General features: G+C 40.5%; 1 protein-coding gene across 4 annotated transcripts in view; it reads left to right on the forward strand.

The window, feature by feature from the left end:
- The window catches only part of ndst3 (N-deacetylase/N-sulfotransferase (heparan glucosaminyl) 3), a 126,870-nt gene that overhangs the window by 62,451 nt on the left and 45,175 nt on the right, over positions 1–19,244 (forward strand). For all 4 annotated transcript variants that reach the window (XM_072669916.1, XM_072669914.1, XM_072669917.1 and 1 more), the window contains exons 4-5: positions 2,140–2,294; positions 8,017–8,202. In XM_072669916.1, coding sequence (XP_072526017.1) covers positions 2,140–2,294; positions 8,017–8,202 — 341 coding nt within the window. The remainder of the gene's footprint in view (positions 1–2,139; positions 2,295–8,016; positions 8,203–19,244) is intronic.

The following is a 19,244-nucleotide window of genomic DNA, read 5'->3' on the forward strand; positions in this document are numbered from 1 at the left end:
AAAAACATCTGGTATAGTATAGAATATTTTTCATTCAGTGATGCTCAATCTAAGTCATTTAAAACTTTTAGGCTAAATGAAATAATAATTTTTTTATTTTATAAATTTTATTAGTTGAATTTTTCCCCTTTTCCCCCAATTTGATACTGCCAATTGGCGCCTACCGACACTAGCAATGCTCACCACAATAGAAGGGTAAGGACTAAACTCATGTCTTCGCCGTTACATGCAAAGCTAGACACCGTCTTTTTTCAAACTACAGCTGATACAAAATTTCAAAACGATATGTTACGAAATTACTAACGTTTGGGAGAAGGACCATGCCCAAACTCCCCCTCTACATTAGCAGTTGTGCCCTATTCAACTGCTCCTCTTTCCTCTTCCCTGAAAATTTTGCACCCGACCACCATCTCAGCTCCGTTTTCTCTTCCAGCTCATACTCAGTGTCTGCTTGGCTGGGGGGGGGGGTTCTGGCTTAAAGTCTCTTTAGCTGAAGCCGCCCAGAATTGCAGCCTAAATTTCTCAGAGTTTTCCTCCATCCTTGCCTCGGTTCGCAGTAAGCAAGCAGCAAAAGCCCCTTTTATCCAGAGCAACTTCCATTTGATTTCTGGTAGAAGAATGTAGGAGAATGTTGCGAGTCTTGCCCATGGACTCTTTTTGGTGTAGCATGGTGTGATTGTTTGTTATCCACTATGCCAAACCAACCAATGTTTTAAAGTGCTTAATTCAGTGATTAAGATGTAAACTAAGTCAGACAGAGCTCAAACATGGCCACTTTATTTACTATCCAAAAGCACCAGTGAACCCACACACATCTTCTGAGTTTTATTTGTAATGCTCATGATGGTAAAATAGATGTAATTATAAAATTACATATGGAAACATGTCTATAGGAACTGGTTTGATGTGACACCCTACATGTACCCCTCTACAGAGGAGTATTGTTGCCAAGCAATAAAAAAATTGTATTTAGTGTAATTCTAAAATAAATGCTTAAAGAAATAAATAATCTTGTTACCACAATTATGGTGGAATGTTTTTTTTTCATTATGAGAAAGTATCTCATTATGAGATATCGTAAAAAACATACTTTTTATGTTTGTTTGTTTTGTTTTTAAATGAGTCAGTGTTATAACAGCATGCTACCAAATAGGCTAGATTATGTTTTTGACTCATCATTTTACTTTTGTTTGGCTTAAATCATAGTGAAATCTTAGCTGCAATGTTCTTTCGTACCTCCTCCATCACTGGGCTTAAAAATATGTTTTAGGCCAAAACTCTTGCCCAATTATTTTGAATCAGTGTCTCAGGTAACCCATTCATTAGTATTTTGTAGACATTTTTCTAATACTTCTATATGTTTTTGTAACAGTAATAAACTTTACTTGAGTACAAATCCAAGTATACAGTCGTGCTTATTTTTATTTATATGCATTTATTTATATGTGTCTGTAATGTAGCTTTCTATGAAGAAATTAAGTGTTCTAATGTCTAGTTCCTATCATCACCACTATAAATAAGAATCTCTAGAAAAGAGCATTTTGCCTTAATCCACTCTTAATGACTTGTTTATATCTTAATCATTTAATTATGCAGACATTTTTTTAATTCTGCTGTAATTTCTTCTGAAAAGTGTCTGTCTGTTTACAAATAAATCGTATTTAGGAGAAGAGAAAATCTTAACGAGGCAAAGTTACTTGAAATAAGTAATTAAATAATCTCAGAATGATAAATATGAGATATGTAGATGTTTTTCTCTGGAAATGTGAGGCTACATTTAGAGTAAAAAGGAAAGCATGTTAATTTGATTTCTGGACAGACCATCTGTTTAGGTAATAATATCATGTGAAACTAATTATTGTGCTCGCAAATAATTATAGATGTATCATATAAAATATATAATTAGAATAATTGAGTATTAGCCATAATTGTTTTCTTTTAAAATGTTAAATAAATTAAAATATTTGTCAGTAAATGGATATTATTAACTAAATAATAAATAAAATCATTTAGCATGTCTTGAATGTTCTTATGATTATGTAAAGGTATTCTCATAATTCTGTATGTGCTTGACGATGACTTGTTAAAATGTGTTAATGAAGACAGCTCTCTGTGTGTGTTTATTACGTGGGTGTTTAGGCACACAGGAGGAAGATGATGGTGATGATCTCCTTTTGAAGTATGTGGATGAGTTCTGGTGGTTTCCACACATGTGGAGTCACATGCAGCCTCACCTCTTCCACAACGAGTCGTCGCTACTGGAGCAGATGATTCTCAACAAAGACTTTGCTCTGGTAAGGATGTAATTGCTTTTGGCCAATCAAAACCCTCCCAATGACAAAACACAGGCCTCTCTCAGCCAATCACAACCCTTCCAGCAGCTACGGGAAGCCAGTGAAGAGAATGCAGCAGTAGAGTGACATGGCTGAATTTAGACTGAATGACAAAACACAAACCTCCCCCAGCCAATCACAACCATCCCAATTACAAAACAAGGGCCAATAACAACCAACCCTAATGACAAAACACAAGCTTCTCCCAACCAATCACAACCATCCCAATGACAAAACACAAACCTCCCCCAGCCAATCACAACCATCCCAATTACAAAACAAGGGCCAATAACAACCAACCCTAATGACAAAACACAAGCTTCTCCCAACCAATCACAACCATCCCAATGACAAAACACAAACCTCTCCCAGCCAATCACAACCATTCCAATTACAAAACACAGGCCAATCACAACCAATCCTAATGACAACACACAAACCTCTCCCAGCCAATTACAACCATCCCAATGACAAAACACAAACCTCTCCCAGCCAATCACAACCATTCCAATTACAAAACACAGGCCAATCACAACCAATCCTAATGACAACACACAAACCTCTCCCAGCCAATTACAACCATCCCAATGACAAAACACAAACCTCCCCCAGCCAATCACAACCATCCCAATTATAAAACACAATCCTCTCCCAGCCAATCACAACCATCCCAATTACAAAACACAGGCCAATCACAACCAACCCTAATGACAAAACACAATCCTCTTCTAGCCAATCACAACCATCCCAATTCCAAAACACAGGCCTCTCCCAGCCAATCACAACCATCCCAATGACAAAACAAAAGCTTCCCCCACCCAAATAACACAACCATCCCAATGACAAAGGACAAGCATCTCCCAGCCAACCACAATCATCTCAATGACAAAACACAAGCCAATCACAACCAACCATAATGACAAAACACAGGCCTCTCCCAGCCAATCGCAACCATCCCTATCACAAAACACAATCCTTCCCTAGCCAATCACAACCATCTCAATGAAAAAAGACAATCCTCACCCAGCCAATCACAATTCTCCCAATGACAAAACACAGGCCTCTCCCAGCCAATCACATCCACCCCATTACAAAACACAATCCTTTCCTAGCCAATCACAATCCTCCCAATGACAAAACACAATCCTCTCCCAGCCAATCACAACAACAAATTATCCCATAATTTCCAGTAAGATGTTGTACAGAGGCAACTTTACAAACACTGTGCCACTGTCCAAATACTTATGGACCTGACTGACTTTTATCTGGCTAATTTATTTCTTAGCATTCCCAAATCATCACCTATTTGAGAGTGTGTGTTCCACTTATTTTCTCCTACTCTAATTTAAGTCTCTCTCTCTCTCTCTCTCTCTCTCACACACACACACACACACTATGATCCAGGGTTAAGAGTTGTGAGTTGTTGCTGCTGGATATGTAATGATATACAACATGATGCTCGTTACTTGTAGCTTTCTACAGAGGTCAGAGATCATCAGCAAACAAGCATTATCACACACACACACACACACACACACACACACACACACACACACACACACTCACATACACAACCAGACATACACACGTTCATATTAAGCAAGGGTCAATTGTGGTGGGTAAAGCATGAAATGTCTTATGCGTGCTGAGATCCTGACCTACACATTGTGCACTGAGAAAATGGAAAATGTGTGCAATACACACACACACACACATACACACACACACACACACACACACACACATACATACAGACTGGTTAATGGAAAGTGGCTCTGGTTCCTGGCTGTAAGGACACGTTTCATTTCCTGTGTGATTAAACACTAACGTGTCCTGTGGGTTCAAACTTAATCACTGCCAGTGGCAGTGTATGTGAGTGTGTGTGTCTGTGTATGTGTGTGTGTGTGCACATGTGTGTGTCTTAGCCTGTCCAGTCACCCTTATTAAACACCTGCTGGTCTCACTCGCTGCCCCTCTCATTGCAATTTTTCATCATGCTCCTGTGTGTGTGAATGAGTGAGTGTGCCCCCCCCCCCTTCACTATATACATCAATGTGTGTGTGACTGAACTGACCATAAGCAAAATACAGCAGTGACCCGTTACAGCTGTAATCACGTATTTAGACATATTAGACTGTCCAGCAGCTCTTTAGCACTCACCAGAGGAGCACTCTGTAGTTCTAAAATCACAGACTGTAGTCCATCTGTTTCTCTGCATACTTTGTTAGCCTCTTTTCACCCTGGTCAGGACCCCACAGGACTGACCACCACAGAGAAGCTATTATTTGAGTGGTGGGTCACATGGTGGTGGTGTGTTAGTAGTGCGCTGATGGTACGAGTGGATCAGATACAGCAGTGCTGCTGGAGTTCTTTAACACTGTGTCTGTCACCTCACTATCTGCTCAATCGGTCACTCCTACCTTGTTGGTCCACCTTATTGATACAGTTTGTGTTGGTCATCCTCTAGTCCTTCATCAGCGGTTACAGGACACAGGACTGGTTGGTGACCCTGAGGTGTTCCAGCAGAACTGCTGATCCACTCGTACCAACGCAATACACACACCTAACACACCACCACCATGTCAGTGTCAATTCAATGACCATCACCCAAATAATAGCTGGTCTGTGATGGTCAGTCTTGTGGGGTCCTAACCCTTGAAGAACAGGGTGAAAAGAGGCTAACAAAGTATGCAGAGAAACAGATGGACTACAGTCTGTGATTATACTGTCCCTCTGTCCCACTGTCTCTTTGTATCACTGTCTTTCTCTAGCTGTCTCACTGTCACTCTCTCGGTCTCACTGCTATTCTCCCTCCGTCTCACTGTCTCTCTCTTTATGACTGTCTTTCTCCCTCTGTCTCGCTGTCTGTCTCCCTCTGTCTCACTGACATTTTTTCTCTGTCTCACGGCCTCTATTTGTGTTTCTTCTTCTCTCTCTATCTGTCTGACTCTTTGTCTCTGTCTTATTCTCTGTATCATGGCCTCTCTTTGTATCTCTTCGCCTCTCTCTGTCTGTCTGACTCTTTGTCTCTGTCCTTATGTCTCTCTCTGTCTCACTGTCTATCTGTCTCACTGTCTTTCTTTCTCTGTGTCTCACTGCCATTCTTCTTCTGTCTCACGGTCACTGTCTCTCTTTTTCTCTCTCTGCCTTTGTATCTCTGTCTGTCTCTCTCTTTCAGTCAGTATTTGTGTCTCTCTGTCTTATCCTATGTCTCACTGCCTCTTTTTGTGTCTCTTCTCTCTCTGTCTGTCTGACTCTTTGTCTCTGTCCTTATGTCTCTCTCTGTCTCACTGTTTTCTCTCTGTATCACTGTCTATCTGTCTCACTGTCTTTCTCTCTCTGTGTCTCACGGCCATTCACCTTCTGTCTCACAGTCACTGTCTCTCTTTTTCTCTCTCTGTCTGTCTCCCTCTTTCTGTCAGTATTTGTGTCTCTCTGTCTGTCTCTCTCTTTTTCTGTCAGTATTTATGTATCTCTGTCGGTCTCCCTCTCTCTCTGTCTTTGTGTCTCTCTCGTTGTGTCCCCCTTTTTCTCTCTGTCTTTGATGAACTATGTTGCATTTTTATATTTCTGTTAGGCTGCATTGGACCACCACGCTCTTGGTTTGTGTGTGCGGAGGATGAGAAATAGGAGGAGGAGGAGGAGTGTAGATGATAAGGCTCAGTGAGTTGTTGTCTGAGTGGTTGAAGATGCTGCTATATGTTGGATGATCAGTCTGGTTCAGGGATGGCGTGTGACTCTCACTGTATGGTATTGTATGTGCTCAATATAGTGTAGTGTGGAGCATTTTAACCCTTTCAAGGTCAAGTGCGAAACCCAATTCCAGTGCTCTTCACATGCGTCTGCCTGTGTGGCATTGAGACAAGGTCAAGCAATTCACATGACCACTGAAGTGAAATCACCTCACACACGTTCACACAGTCTCTGCAGAGGGCTTTCTGAGTGAGCTTGGTGTAGGTTTACACAGGAGAGGGTCTTTAAGGTATAGTTTGCTTAAAAATTAGGTTTGTCACAGTAGATGGGTGAGTATAGATGGGTACTGTTCCAGGACCGAGAACAGAGTGTTATGGATTGGTTACACCAGAGTTTGGACATCACGGTTCACGGTATGACTACATACTCCCTACAAAACCTTAAATGCACAAGACTAGGCTCCTTTACTTGTCATGTGTCTAACTTGCTAATGGCTTACACCTTAGGGCAGGGGTTCCCAACCCTGTCCTTGCCAAGATCTTCCTGCATCCACTTTAACCCAGTCTACTGTTCTTTAATAAATCTAATTATAATAAAACAGTAAAATAGTGACTTATTTGTGCTGAATGTTGTGTTTAGATTGTTCTGATCTATGTCATCAGTTGCAGGGCTGTGTTTGCCCATTGTTTCTGACATGACTCTAGTAGCCAGAAGCTAAAGTGGTCTTTTATACAGGTATTGCTGTGTATTCTCTAAAGAGTGCATGGACCAAACCATGATGTCTGTACCATGATGTCCATACTGTGACATTTGTATTGCTAAGTCCATATTGTAAAGTCATTAATTTGATGTCTTTATCACAATGTCTGTACCATGAAGACTGTACCGAATCATGTCGTCTGTATTGTGACGTCCATACTGTGAAGTCTTAACTGTGACGTCTTTATCATGACGTTTGTACCGAATCATGATGTCTGTACCATGACATCCATACTGTGTTATCTGTATCGAGACAGCGATACATACTGGGAAGTCATTACAGTGACGTCTTTATCATGGTGTCCATACTGTGAAGTTATTACTGTGACGTCTTTATCATGGTGTCCATACTGTGAAGTCATTACAGTGACGTCTTTATCGTGGTGTCCATACTGTGAAGTCATTACTGTGACGTCTTTATCCTGATGTCCATACTGTGACGTCATTACTGTGATGTCTTTGTCGTAGTGTCCATACTGTGAAATCATTACTGTGACGTCTACATCGCAATGTCTGTAGCGCAGCATCCGTACCGAACCACGTCTGGACTGTGGCGTCTATACTATGATGTCTGTATCACGACATCCATATTGTAAAGTCATTACCCTGATGTCCATACCGTGACATTCATACTATGACGTCTAAATCACCAAGACATGAGTGCTTTGATGTCTGTATCTTGATGTCTATACCATGATGTCAGTATCTTTACCTGAGTACCGTGACGTTCATATTATGACATCCAAACCACGATGTCAGTACCGTGACATGAGTACTCTGATGTCTGTATATAGTGATGTGATAGTATGTAATGTCTTTCTATACCGTGATGGTTCAGTACGAATACATTAACATTGTTACCACTTCAAATGTTGGCTGCGTTTGTTTCTGTAGAGACGTTACAGTATCGTATGAGTATGACAGTCGATTTGGATGCTAGTTTCAAAGCTAATAACTAGAAATCAGACTGATATCAGACAAAACTCAAGAATATTGACATCATGCCATCTCCACAAAGTGCACAATCTACTAAATGCAGTTGATTTGTTGTAGGGAGTTTGCTCCTTACTACAAGTGCTCCGTACTACAAGTGCTATATGTGCCTCTCTTTCTGCAGGAGAATGGCGCCCCAAAGGGTATAGCCCATTTTGTGTATATGCGACTTTATAAATGTCTAGATTTGTGTGTATGCCTCTGTTTCTAACATGTGTATGTGTGTGTTTGTGTGTAGGAACATGGTATTCCGGTGGACATGGGCTATGCAGTAGCCCCCCACCACTCTGGAGTGTATCCCGTCCATATGCAGCTATACGAAGCGTGGAAGAGAGCGTGGGGCATTAGAGTGACCAGTACAGAGGAATACCCTCATCTAAAACCTGCCCGCTACCGCAAAGGCTTCATCCACAGCGACATCATGGTGAGAACCCACACGCACACACATATATAGACCACACCCTTGTCAGTGCACCTTGTCCAAAAAGTGAGTGAGCACCAACAGCAAATCCAGACTGTTATAATCAGTGAAGCTGTCAGCACCAGCTTCACCAAGACCAACAGAGCTTGAGCCAGCACAATGGCTCCCTTCCTGTTGTTTTTATTAAGGATATTCATGAGAAGGATATTGTTGGAGAGTTTCAGGTAAGGATACCAACATTATATCTGCTGTAAGCAACTGATATCACGTTTAGGGATGTCCCGATCAGGTTATTTACCCCTCAATCTAATCTGATTCTCTTAATACTGAGTATCAGCCGATACCAGTCTTTGTGTTTGTATAAATAATACAACCACACAGTTTAAATAAGAAGAGCTGCTAATTAATACGTTCAGTAAAATCCCTAAATTTGTAGTAGCAGTTTTAGTAGAGACTTTTCTTAAAATGAAAGAAATTAAAGTTTTATAGTGTGTTTAATACTCTTATTAATTAATAATCTTATAATCCAGTCTGTCTCTCCCCCCTGACCAATCAGCTCCCAGCTCCTTTACAACACTGCAGTCAGGTCACTTTCTGTGTGAGTGGGTAGTGGTACACACTCTGGACTAATATATCTGTTGTTGTTGTTGGTCTACTGATGTGTAATACCTAGTTATAGTGGGTGAATGTGTTGTGATTTTGGTTTCGATAGTGTGTGTGTGTTAGCGTTAGCGTTAGCCTCCACTTGGTTCTGAATGTGTTCTTCAGTGCTGGTTTAAGGCATATGGTTCTCCCGCTGGTAAAACAGAGCGTTTCAGTGATTGTTGTATAAAGTTTTAGATATTATGGTCTGCTTTCATGTTTATTCACTCTTAGATTTACCTTCTGCGAACATTCAATCATTCAATATCCATTAATGGTGAACACCAGATGGCACTCTGAACTCTGATCTTAAAGCAAAGCCTTGTAACTGGATTGGAATTAAAATAGCCAGTACCCGATCCTTTCAAAATATGTCTGGATGACCCTGCATTTACATGTATTAAAATGTATAGCTAAAATATCTTAATCTTATGGCACATCTGTTACAGTACATGTCCACTGCACGCTAATTTGTCACCTACAATTGTCATCTTAAAAGTCGTAGTGAAAAAATGTGGGATAGCAGTCAGCATAAGTATGAGCATGGCAAAAAAGGTTGAGCTGGCTTTAACTTTATGAAAATCGCATGTGGCAGCTGCGCCACACTGACCAATCAGGTAAAAACATGTTTTATTGCAGTGCCTAGTGCATAGTTCTATGACCTGAACTACCCTCTAGATGTATCGCTTAACATCCATGCCGACATAAAGAATGCATGGAAGTATTTGGGCAGTGACGGTCATAACATATCAGAGTATAAATAAGCCTTAAGTCCAGTGTTTGCTAGCATCACTAGCCTAGCCTCTCTCGTTTTAAACTACGGATACCAAACATGTCCTGGTTGATCGACAGCATTTTGCGTCAGTGATCAGTCATGCTCATTTGATTTCTGGCTGAACTGTTCCTTTAGTGCTCATTATTGACAAACTAATAACTGCACTTTCACAAGAAACCAGAGTTGCAGCCCTGCCCTTGTCTAGTACTGTTTTTATTTATGGCACATGCATGCGTTAACAATCTCACGGCCACTTTGCTTTGTAAAGAAAGTGAATAATAGACGGAGAGCTGCTGAATATTAATTGCAGCATGTGCCGTAACAATGCTAGAGAGAGTCACGAGCTACAGCATACAGTTAACACTAAATGCATGTGCTCATGAAAAGATGCACATAGTAACAGTGGACAGCTCACAGCTGAGCCAGCGTGTACGCGCAGTCCTCTGCCTATGGTATGTGTCTCTGTGTATCTGTGTGTTCCTCTGGGCTGTAACATCAGCAAACTCATGAAATATGCAGAGAGACCGGCTGAAATACAACGCTCTACAGAGCAGCAGCTGCAAATCAATGAAGCTAAAATACACATGCGCGCACACACACACATTCACACAGAATTAATAATATTGTTCAGATATGCAGGGAGGCTCAAATATCCCAAAGCGCATTCGGCTCAGCGAAATCTACTGGAGCTACGCGTTCCAAAAATGACTGAGATAACAGCCATAATATCCAAAATTAAGTTATTATGAAATTAATGTAAAAATCTCAAGGTAGTGAGATTTACTTTGCAAAAAGTGGTTGGAAATAGGCCATTGCCGTAGGTTTTGTCCTTTAATAACTACTTCTCGTTGTTTTTCAAGTAATACATTGCAACCCCTGGCAAGCAGTGTCTAAGGTAGCCGTCCAGAATTCCTTATATTTAAATCTCATCTCAGTAATGTAATAATGACCAGTTCAGATATACAAAGTTTTGATAATATTCTCTATATGTCCAAATGTTTGTGGGCACCCCTTTATTAGAATGCATTCAGCTACTTTAAGTTGCACCCATTGCTGACACAGATATGCAAATGCACACTCACACACAGCTTTGTCTAGTCCCTGTAGAGAAGTACTGCAAATAGAATAGGACTCTCTGGAGCAGATATACATGAACTTATTGGCACCATGCTGCCCAATGCCAGGCGTGGGCTAAGGGGGTATAAGGCCCCCCAGCACAGAGCTGTGGAGCATTGGAAATGTGTTCTCTGGAATGATGGATGGTGCTTCATCCAATACTTTAAGGATGAGTTGGGGAGCTTTGGTTGAAGTAGGGTGATGATTATCCAACATTCTGACCTCACTAACGCTCTTCTTGCTCCACTAGTGGAGTTATACGAAACATACCATTTGGTGAATTCCCTCAATTTCACACTTAAAAAGGCAAAATAAATCCAACCTTTAATTAAAGTCAATTTATTCTAAGAAAAGAAACGTCATTATCAAGAACTGCTTTTTTAACACTGCCACATGGGCTACAATTAACGCCACCACTTGTCTTTAATACTTTGTACAACTTGCCATTGCCACAGTTAGTTAAACAGCACTTACACCTTCTTCAAAAACATCTTGGTGGAAGGTTGGAGAATATAGAGCAGGGAAGGTGAGACCTTTCCTCTTTACAGTCTCTGTTAGTTACTGCCAGTAGAATAGTACTCTCCTGTGGGCACCATGCCTTATACCAGGTGCGGGCTAGAGGGGTATAAAGCCCCCCAGCATTGAGCTGTGGAGTAGTAGAACTGTTTTCTTGCTCCATCCTATACTTTTGGGATGAGTTGGGGGTGAGTTGGAGATGAGGTGTAGTGTTGATCACCCACCAACACACCTGACTGAATGCGGTGAAATCCTCACAGCAGTGCTCCAAAATTTAGTAGAAAACTTTTTTTTTCCCCGGGACATTAGAGACAGTTACTCCAACAAAAGCAGGATAAACTTTTATAATACCCTCGATTTCTGAAGAAACATCAGTGAGCAGGTGTTCCAATACTTTTGGCCACATTGTTTTTCAGACGGCAACATCGAGCAGTACTTCTCAATTCAGATGGTTCTCTGATATCTCAAACACTCAAACACTGCCGATTCAGCTCATCTGCTGATTATCATGCATTCCATGAATTGAGTCATACGTGTTGGGGCAGGGAAACTGCATTAAGAAGTGCTTGGGGTCTCGGGTACATGGTTGGAGAACTGCTGGTGTAAGAAATACTCTGCTGTGCAAGTAGACATTCCGTGTCTAAAGCGGAGAAATGCAAATGTAACAGATGGAAAAGTCAAGACTCAGATCAAGGCTCTTGATCTTGCATTCTAATTCGAGGATTACGAGCTCCAGATTAGGACCAATATAAACAATTTGTGGCTAATATCTCTGTCAATTATACAGGGCTAAATGGGGATCAATTATATAAGCTGGTAATGTTATATTTATTTCTTAGATTTTCTTAGATCTTAGGGATCTTACAGTATAACTCTTTGGCTACTCTACTCATTCATGTAATTATGTAATCAGCTAATTTGTGGCAGTAGTACAATACATATTGTAATAATGTAAAACATAATGTAAAATAATAATAGATCATGTTCATATCACCCACCAGAGTGCGTGAAATCTCAGTGATTTTAAGCCTGACGTAATTGTTAGTGCCATAAAGAAAACACAACTAGTGTGTAACGTATGTTGGAGGCCAATGGAGAATGACAGAAAGACTTTAGACTAATTCAGATTAAGATTAACTCAGATAACCACCCTGTTCAATTGTGGTGAAAAGCAGCTAAGCATCTCAGAACCCACAACACCTCCAACCTTGAGGTGGATGGGCTACACCAGCAAAAGACCACGTCAGGTTCCACTTCTGTCAGCCAAGAACAGAAAGCTGAGGCTGCAGTGGACACAGGCCCAGCAACATTGGGCATGCGCCACTGGCATTTCATTTCATTTCATCTTCTGGAATTAATGCCAGGAAATATTCAGGCTGTGCCTGCACTCATAGTGGAATTATGCCACAGGACCACGCCCTGACCTCCTCCTCCTGGCCCTCAAGCCCCTTATATAACCCCACTTCTCAGTCCATCTCTGTGTTGACCAAACGTCGTCCTCCCTTTCTTTTATCATTCACCATACCAAGGGGGGGTCCACCTCCACACGCAGACCACAGGAAAGCCAAAATATTTGGAGTCAACCCTTCCGTTCTGTCTCGGAGCGTGGTTCCCACTAGCAAATGTATTTCTTGTCCTCTATCGGAGACAGTGTCATCACACAAGTGTAGACTGTCCATGTTTGTCAAAAACAACAAACATTTTACACCATAAATCAACAAGTCATTCTCCAGCACATCCAAAGCCACATCACAGAGTCATTGTTTGGGTTTAATTCTCTCTCTCTCTCTCTCTCTCTCTCTCTCTCTCTCTCTCGCTCTCTCTCTCCCCTTGTTTGAAGTGCTAATATTATCACTTCATTCAGCATTCACAAATAGAGGCATTTCTCTGTATGAAAATGTCACTGTTTTGTTTCTCGGCTTTCCAGACACAGATGATTCACCGCGCAAAGCGTCTTTTGTCGAGGTTTCGGAGGATCAAGTGAATCAGATGCCCTCCGTCTTTTGTCAAACAGAGCCGGCGCTCATTCACATGTTGGAAATGTGTCATCTTTCCTTTAGCCACCATTACAAAAGGATGAATGTCACAAGGCACGCTTTGAATCGCTGATGTGCGGACCCGTAATTTAGCTGTCGTGTTCGGCGCCAAAGACAATGGCACCTCCTGATAGCAGCGTAATGACTTTGATGAAATCTGTGCTTGCCAAAGAAAGACCTACAATGGGCGCTGTGCTTGGCATAAAGATACAAGTCAAACACTCCGACGTGACTAAAAGCCTTACTCAATTAAACTCCATCCGAATAAAGTCTCCATTAGAGGACTTTCTGTTAGATCCAGTCAGGATTTCCGTGCTACTCTCACTGTCATGTACCAGTCCTCTCTGTACTTCCTTGTATGTCCTTGTACGTCCTCTCACTGGCCAATTTATTAGAAACCCCTACCTTGTACTTCTACTCACTGGCCACTTTATTAGAAACCCTTACCTTGTACTTCCACTCACTGGCCACTTTATTAGAAACACTTACCTTGTACTTCCACTCACTGGCCACTTTATTAGAAACCCTTACCTTGTACTTCCACTCACTGGCCACTTTATTAGAAACCCCATACCATGTACTTCCACTTACTGGCCACTTTCATAGAAACCCATACCTTGTATGCCCTGTCACTGGCCACTTTATTAGAAATCCCTACCTTGTACTTTTTTACTCACTGGCCACTTTATTAGAAATAATATTTAAATATAAATTTCATTTATTAATTTGAAAACATCAGCACATATTCAAAGCCTGCTATTTAAGTCAGCCTTGATCATAAGGCTAATAGTAATAAACTCATTAACATCCTTCATTCAGAATGCATGTTTTTGTAGATACTTGAAATGATGCCTATAGGAAGCATTTGTTTTTTGGGAATGCTAACCCACGTGTGAGCAGGATACATGGTACTGGCCTTTTGCACCTTTGACCCACATTACAGCAGTTAAATATGGAGTGTGTTGTGAGGAATTCTAATGGGAGCAGGTTCAGCTTCTGCTGATTCAGCAGAAGCTGCTATGAAACAAGTGAGACCGGTAGTTGCAGATTCTGCACTAACACACAGCAGCAGAGGAAGGTAAGTGGGTGGACACAGAACAACGTACTATTTTATATATTTTTTTTCTCCCATTTTATTTTACAAAACAGTTAATTTACAGGAAGCTTAACTGTTTAAATGTTTTGTTCCAAGTCATTCCATCAGTGCATTGATTACTAAAGAATCGTGTGATCGGAATCATTATCTAAGTCACACATAACAAAAAAAGACAAACTAACAAACGAATAACATAAAAGGTTTTATGGAACATAGTCAGTCAACACCCACAGTGCAGGCTAGGCAAAGTAAGTACAAATGGTGTTCTTGTAAGGAGGTTTCGCAAGTACTTTGCCTATTACATAAGAGCACACACAGATGAGCACAGATCTGTTCTTCTGAAGGAAGGTTGGTTAGTGTGAACCATACCGTGATGCAAACAACTTTCAGAAGATGACCACTTTCTCCAAAAAGACTACAAGAGCATTGCTAAAGATCTGTGTGGGTGTACATCGGTCTGTGGTTCGACAAATTCTTTACAAATGAAGAAAATTCAGGACTGCAAAGCTGCAGGACTGTGGGCATCCTCTTAAGAGCCATTCAAGAGCACATTCAAGAGTAACAAAAAAAAGGCTAGACCTACAGAAGACTCACATAACTTACAGAAACATTCACAAGAATGGTGTCTAAGGATGGACACCACAAAGAAAGTCGCTGCTGCCCATTGTGGCCCATCTCAAGTTTGCCCATGACAACCTGGATGTTCCTCTTGTAGCTATGGTACTGTGGTATGTTTGGAGGAAGAAGAACACTGCACACCAACACCACAACCTCATCCAAACTGTGAAGCATAGTGGAGGGAGCATCATGGATTGGGGCTGCTTTGCTGCCTTTGCTGCTGGATGCCTCGCAGTCATTGAGGGGACAATGAATTTAGAGCTATATCCAAACATTGTACAGGGGAATGGAAGGGTGCAAAAACGTTGGGTGATGCAACAGGACAATGACCCCAAAGCACACGAGTAAATCAACCAAAGAGTGGTTGAAGAAGAAGACGATTTGTCTTCTCTTTTTCACTCGATCACTCTTTCTCTCTCTCTGTCTCTCTTCCTCTGCGTCTCACGGTGTCTGTCTCTCTTCTCCTCGCTCTTTCTCCTGTGTGTGTGTGCGTATGAAAGAGGCAGTAGGAGTTGAGCAGGTGAAGGTGTGTAAATCGAGCGCTGTGTCAGTGTGCTGCTAGATTTAGTGTGTTTGTGCAGGATTGAATTTTAGAAGGAGGAGCAGATTAAAATATGAAATCAAGGTCGTTGCTGAGATCTCATGCTTGCCTTTTTTCTTTCCGCTGTTCATAATTCTGTCTGAGGCTGTAGGCCAGCAGAGTTGTGTGTGTGTGTATGTGTGTGCGCGTAGGCAAGCAGCTCAAGTGTGAGGAGAAACACTTTTGAGAACATTCAATTTTAGCCACAACAAGATGTGCATGCAAACACACATGGCAAACAGCAGCAGTGAATGGTATATATAGGCAGGGTGGGTCTATGCTGGTAAACACCTACCGAAGGTGAATCAGATATGAACAATTGTGAGTTGAGCTTACGATTGTCAAACCCTTGTACACTGACTGTTTACTCAAACAGTTTGAGGACGTTTGTTGCCTTAAAGTAAGACACGACAAGACAATTTTATTTATGTAGCATGTTTAAAAGACATAATAGAAAAACATAATTCACTTGAAAAACACCTTCATTTGTTCACCACATGAAAACATGTAAGCCAAACCAACCAATCACTAAACCACTCTAGGAAAAGTAAGTTCGACCTACCCGACAACCTGGGAACCATCGACTTAAGAGAGTGGAAACGCGATCTGTTTCAAAGCGCAAATTACACTTCCTGACTGTAGGAAACATATATATATATATATATATATATATATATATATATATATATATATATATATATATATATAAACCAAAATTATAAAATAAATAAAAATGTAAAGTGTGTTTACTTCTAATGAACCGCTGTTTTAGACATTATACAATATATGACATTACTACAGTCAGAATATCGACTTTCAATCTTAATGATATTTATCTGATATTTTAATATTAAATATCTAATTAAGACAAAAAAGTAACCGTTTTTTTTTTTTGCTTAATCTGAAAATATTTTAACACACAGCATGTCGCTACTCTACAAATGTATTCCTTATTACTGTTAGTATAGCAATTTAGTCTGGACCATATTCACCCAGCCTTCCTGCACACATTTGTATATATTTGTACCTTGTACTCTTTACTTATTGTCTAAGCAAAACCCTGTCTTGTGTTTCTCTCTATTGTCTTTGCACTATTGTACATGTCCTTACCTATTCTGCACCAGAGACTTGGCCTAACAGTGTTTTGTTGTACTGCTGAACCCTGTATTAGTATAATGACAAAGTTGAATTGGATTTTAGCACAATAATTTTATTTAATTCAAGCAAGGTTCCAACTTTCCAACTTTTCTTAATTTATAAGGGGAGATGTGAAATTTTTGCATTGAAACATTATAAAGAGTGGGATTCAAATAATATTGTGTTCAAATTAAGGCTTAAGAAATATGTTATCAAAAAACACAAGTTCTCAAATGGTGTTGCTGTAATAATATGACAAGATGACAAAAAGCATGTTCTACTTGGACCAGTTTAACTACATCTGTTACATTTGACCTCATGTTACTTTGTGCCCTGCTGTCGCCTGCTTATTTAGTCTCATTAAAAATTTAATTAAATGGAAAAATCGAGAGTTTTTCCATTTAGTTTTTCAGCTTTCATTGCGAATGCAGAACCTTCTGATGAAAATGTTCACAATTTGAACATACTCCAGACTTTTGAGTGCTACTGTAGGGGGCTAATTAATAGGTTGGTACAGAGTGGTTGATTGAAAGAATGTAACAATTGGAATTCACTTCATTTCAATATTTAATAAGGTAATGTCTTTAGGCTCACTAGCTTCTGTGATATATATTTGGTAGTTTTTGGAGCTTAATTGTGGGTAAAAAATTGCATACATTGTCTATACAGTTTTTACCAGATGTCCCCAGACTGATGAAGACATGGAAACCTGTTGCAATATGGGTATATATATATATATATATATTTTATATGTTAGAAATTAATTTAGGTGCTACAACAGCTAACAGTGATAGAGAAGATAATGGAAAGACCCCACAAAGTAAGCAACACAAGCGTGTGTGTTTAAGTGTGTGTGTGTGTAAGTAATACATGGTTCTGCTTAAGCAGTTTGCGGGAAGCTGCCTGCTTCTGTAATATATACAGACCATTAAAGTGGATTGAAAGAGTGCTTGTTGGACCTCATCAGTGTAGGCCTACCACACACACACACACACACTCGCATCCTATAATACCTTACCCAGTACATTGCATCTATCTAGACAGAAATATTCACTTCGCTCGATTGAACAAAAGGAGCAAACATGCTCACACACACACACACACACACACACACACAGCTGTCTAGTTTGCTGTAATAAGGTGCAGACCAAACACCAGAGTCGCTGTTTTTTTCCCACACCGTACTTTTAACCTGAGACGAGAGAGAGAGAGAGGGAGAGAGAGAGAGAGATTTAGCCTTCACTGCTGGGGTGCAATTTTCCACCCTGCACTCAAGATGTATTCAATCACACATAACCTTGCTCTCTCTCTCTCTCTCTCTCTCTCTCTCTCTCACACACACACACACACACACACACACACACTTTTTTTGTATCCATTTGCAGCAGCACATTTGACGAGGCTCTGTCAGCATTTAGCTTTTTCCCATCAGAATTGTTTTTAGATTCTGCTGTGCCAAGGCAGCGGCAGCAAGAGGAGGCTTAATGACAACACAGCACACCATATCCCCTAACACACAATACACGACATGTCAGGTAACGCAACACAGAGCCATATTAATACGACATGTAACCACACGACACCCATCACATACAACAATACACAGTACATCACCTACAGCACACATAACGTACCATGTATCAACCCTCAACATATCATCTAACACCACACACATCATGTAACAACACTCAACACATCACCTAACAACACACATCATGTATCAACCCTCAACATATCATCTAACACCACACACCATGTAACAACACTCAACACATCACCTAACACCACACACATTATGTAACAACACTCAACACATCACCTAACACTACCCACATTATGTAACAACATTTAACACATCACCTAATACTACACACATTATGTAACAACATTTAACACATCACCTAACACAACACACATTATGTAACAACATTTAACACATCACCTAACACCACACACATCATGTATCAACACTCAACATATCATCTAACAACACACACATCATGTAACAACACTCAACACATTAACCTAACACTGCACACATCATGTAACAACACTCAACACATCATCTAACACCGCACACATCATGTAACAACACTCAACACATTACCTAACACCGCACGCATCATGTGACAACACTCAACACATCATCTAACACCACACACACCATGTAATAACACTTAACACATTACCTAACACAACACACATCATGTAACAACACCTAACATCGCACACATCATGTAACAACACTCAACACATCATCTAACACCACACACACCATGTAACAATACTCAACACATCACATTAAAATAACATAGCATATAATACAATACACTGCACCATATATTGCTATCAATACCAGAGCAACCACCTGGAATACCACAGCAACCACCTAGCAACACTATATCAATTACATGGTAAACCACACCATATCAGCCACTTTGCAATACCACCTGGAAAGCAATAGCACCACCATAGCATCTATCAGGAAATGCATTTGCGAAATGTCACCTTTAACACAAGCACCATCAC

The sequence above is a fragment of the Salminus brasiliensis genome, chromosome 24, assembly GCF_030463535.1.
Source record: "Salminus brasiliensis chromosome 24, fSalBra1.hap2, whole genome shotgun sequence".
NCBI lineage: Eukaryota > Metazoa > Chordata > Actinopteri > Characiformes > Bryconidae > Salminus > Salminus brasiliensis.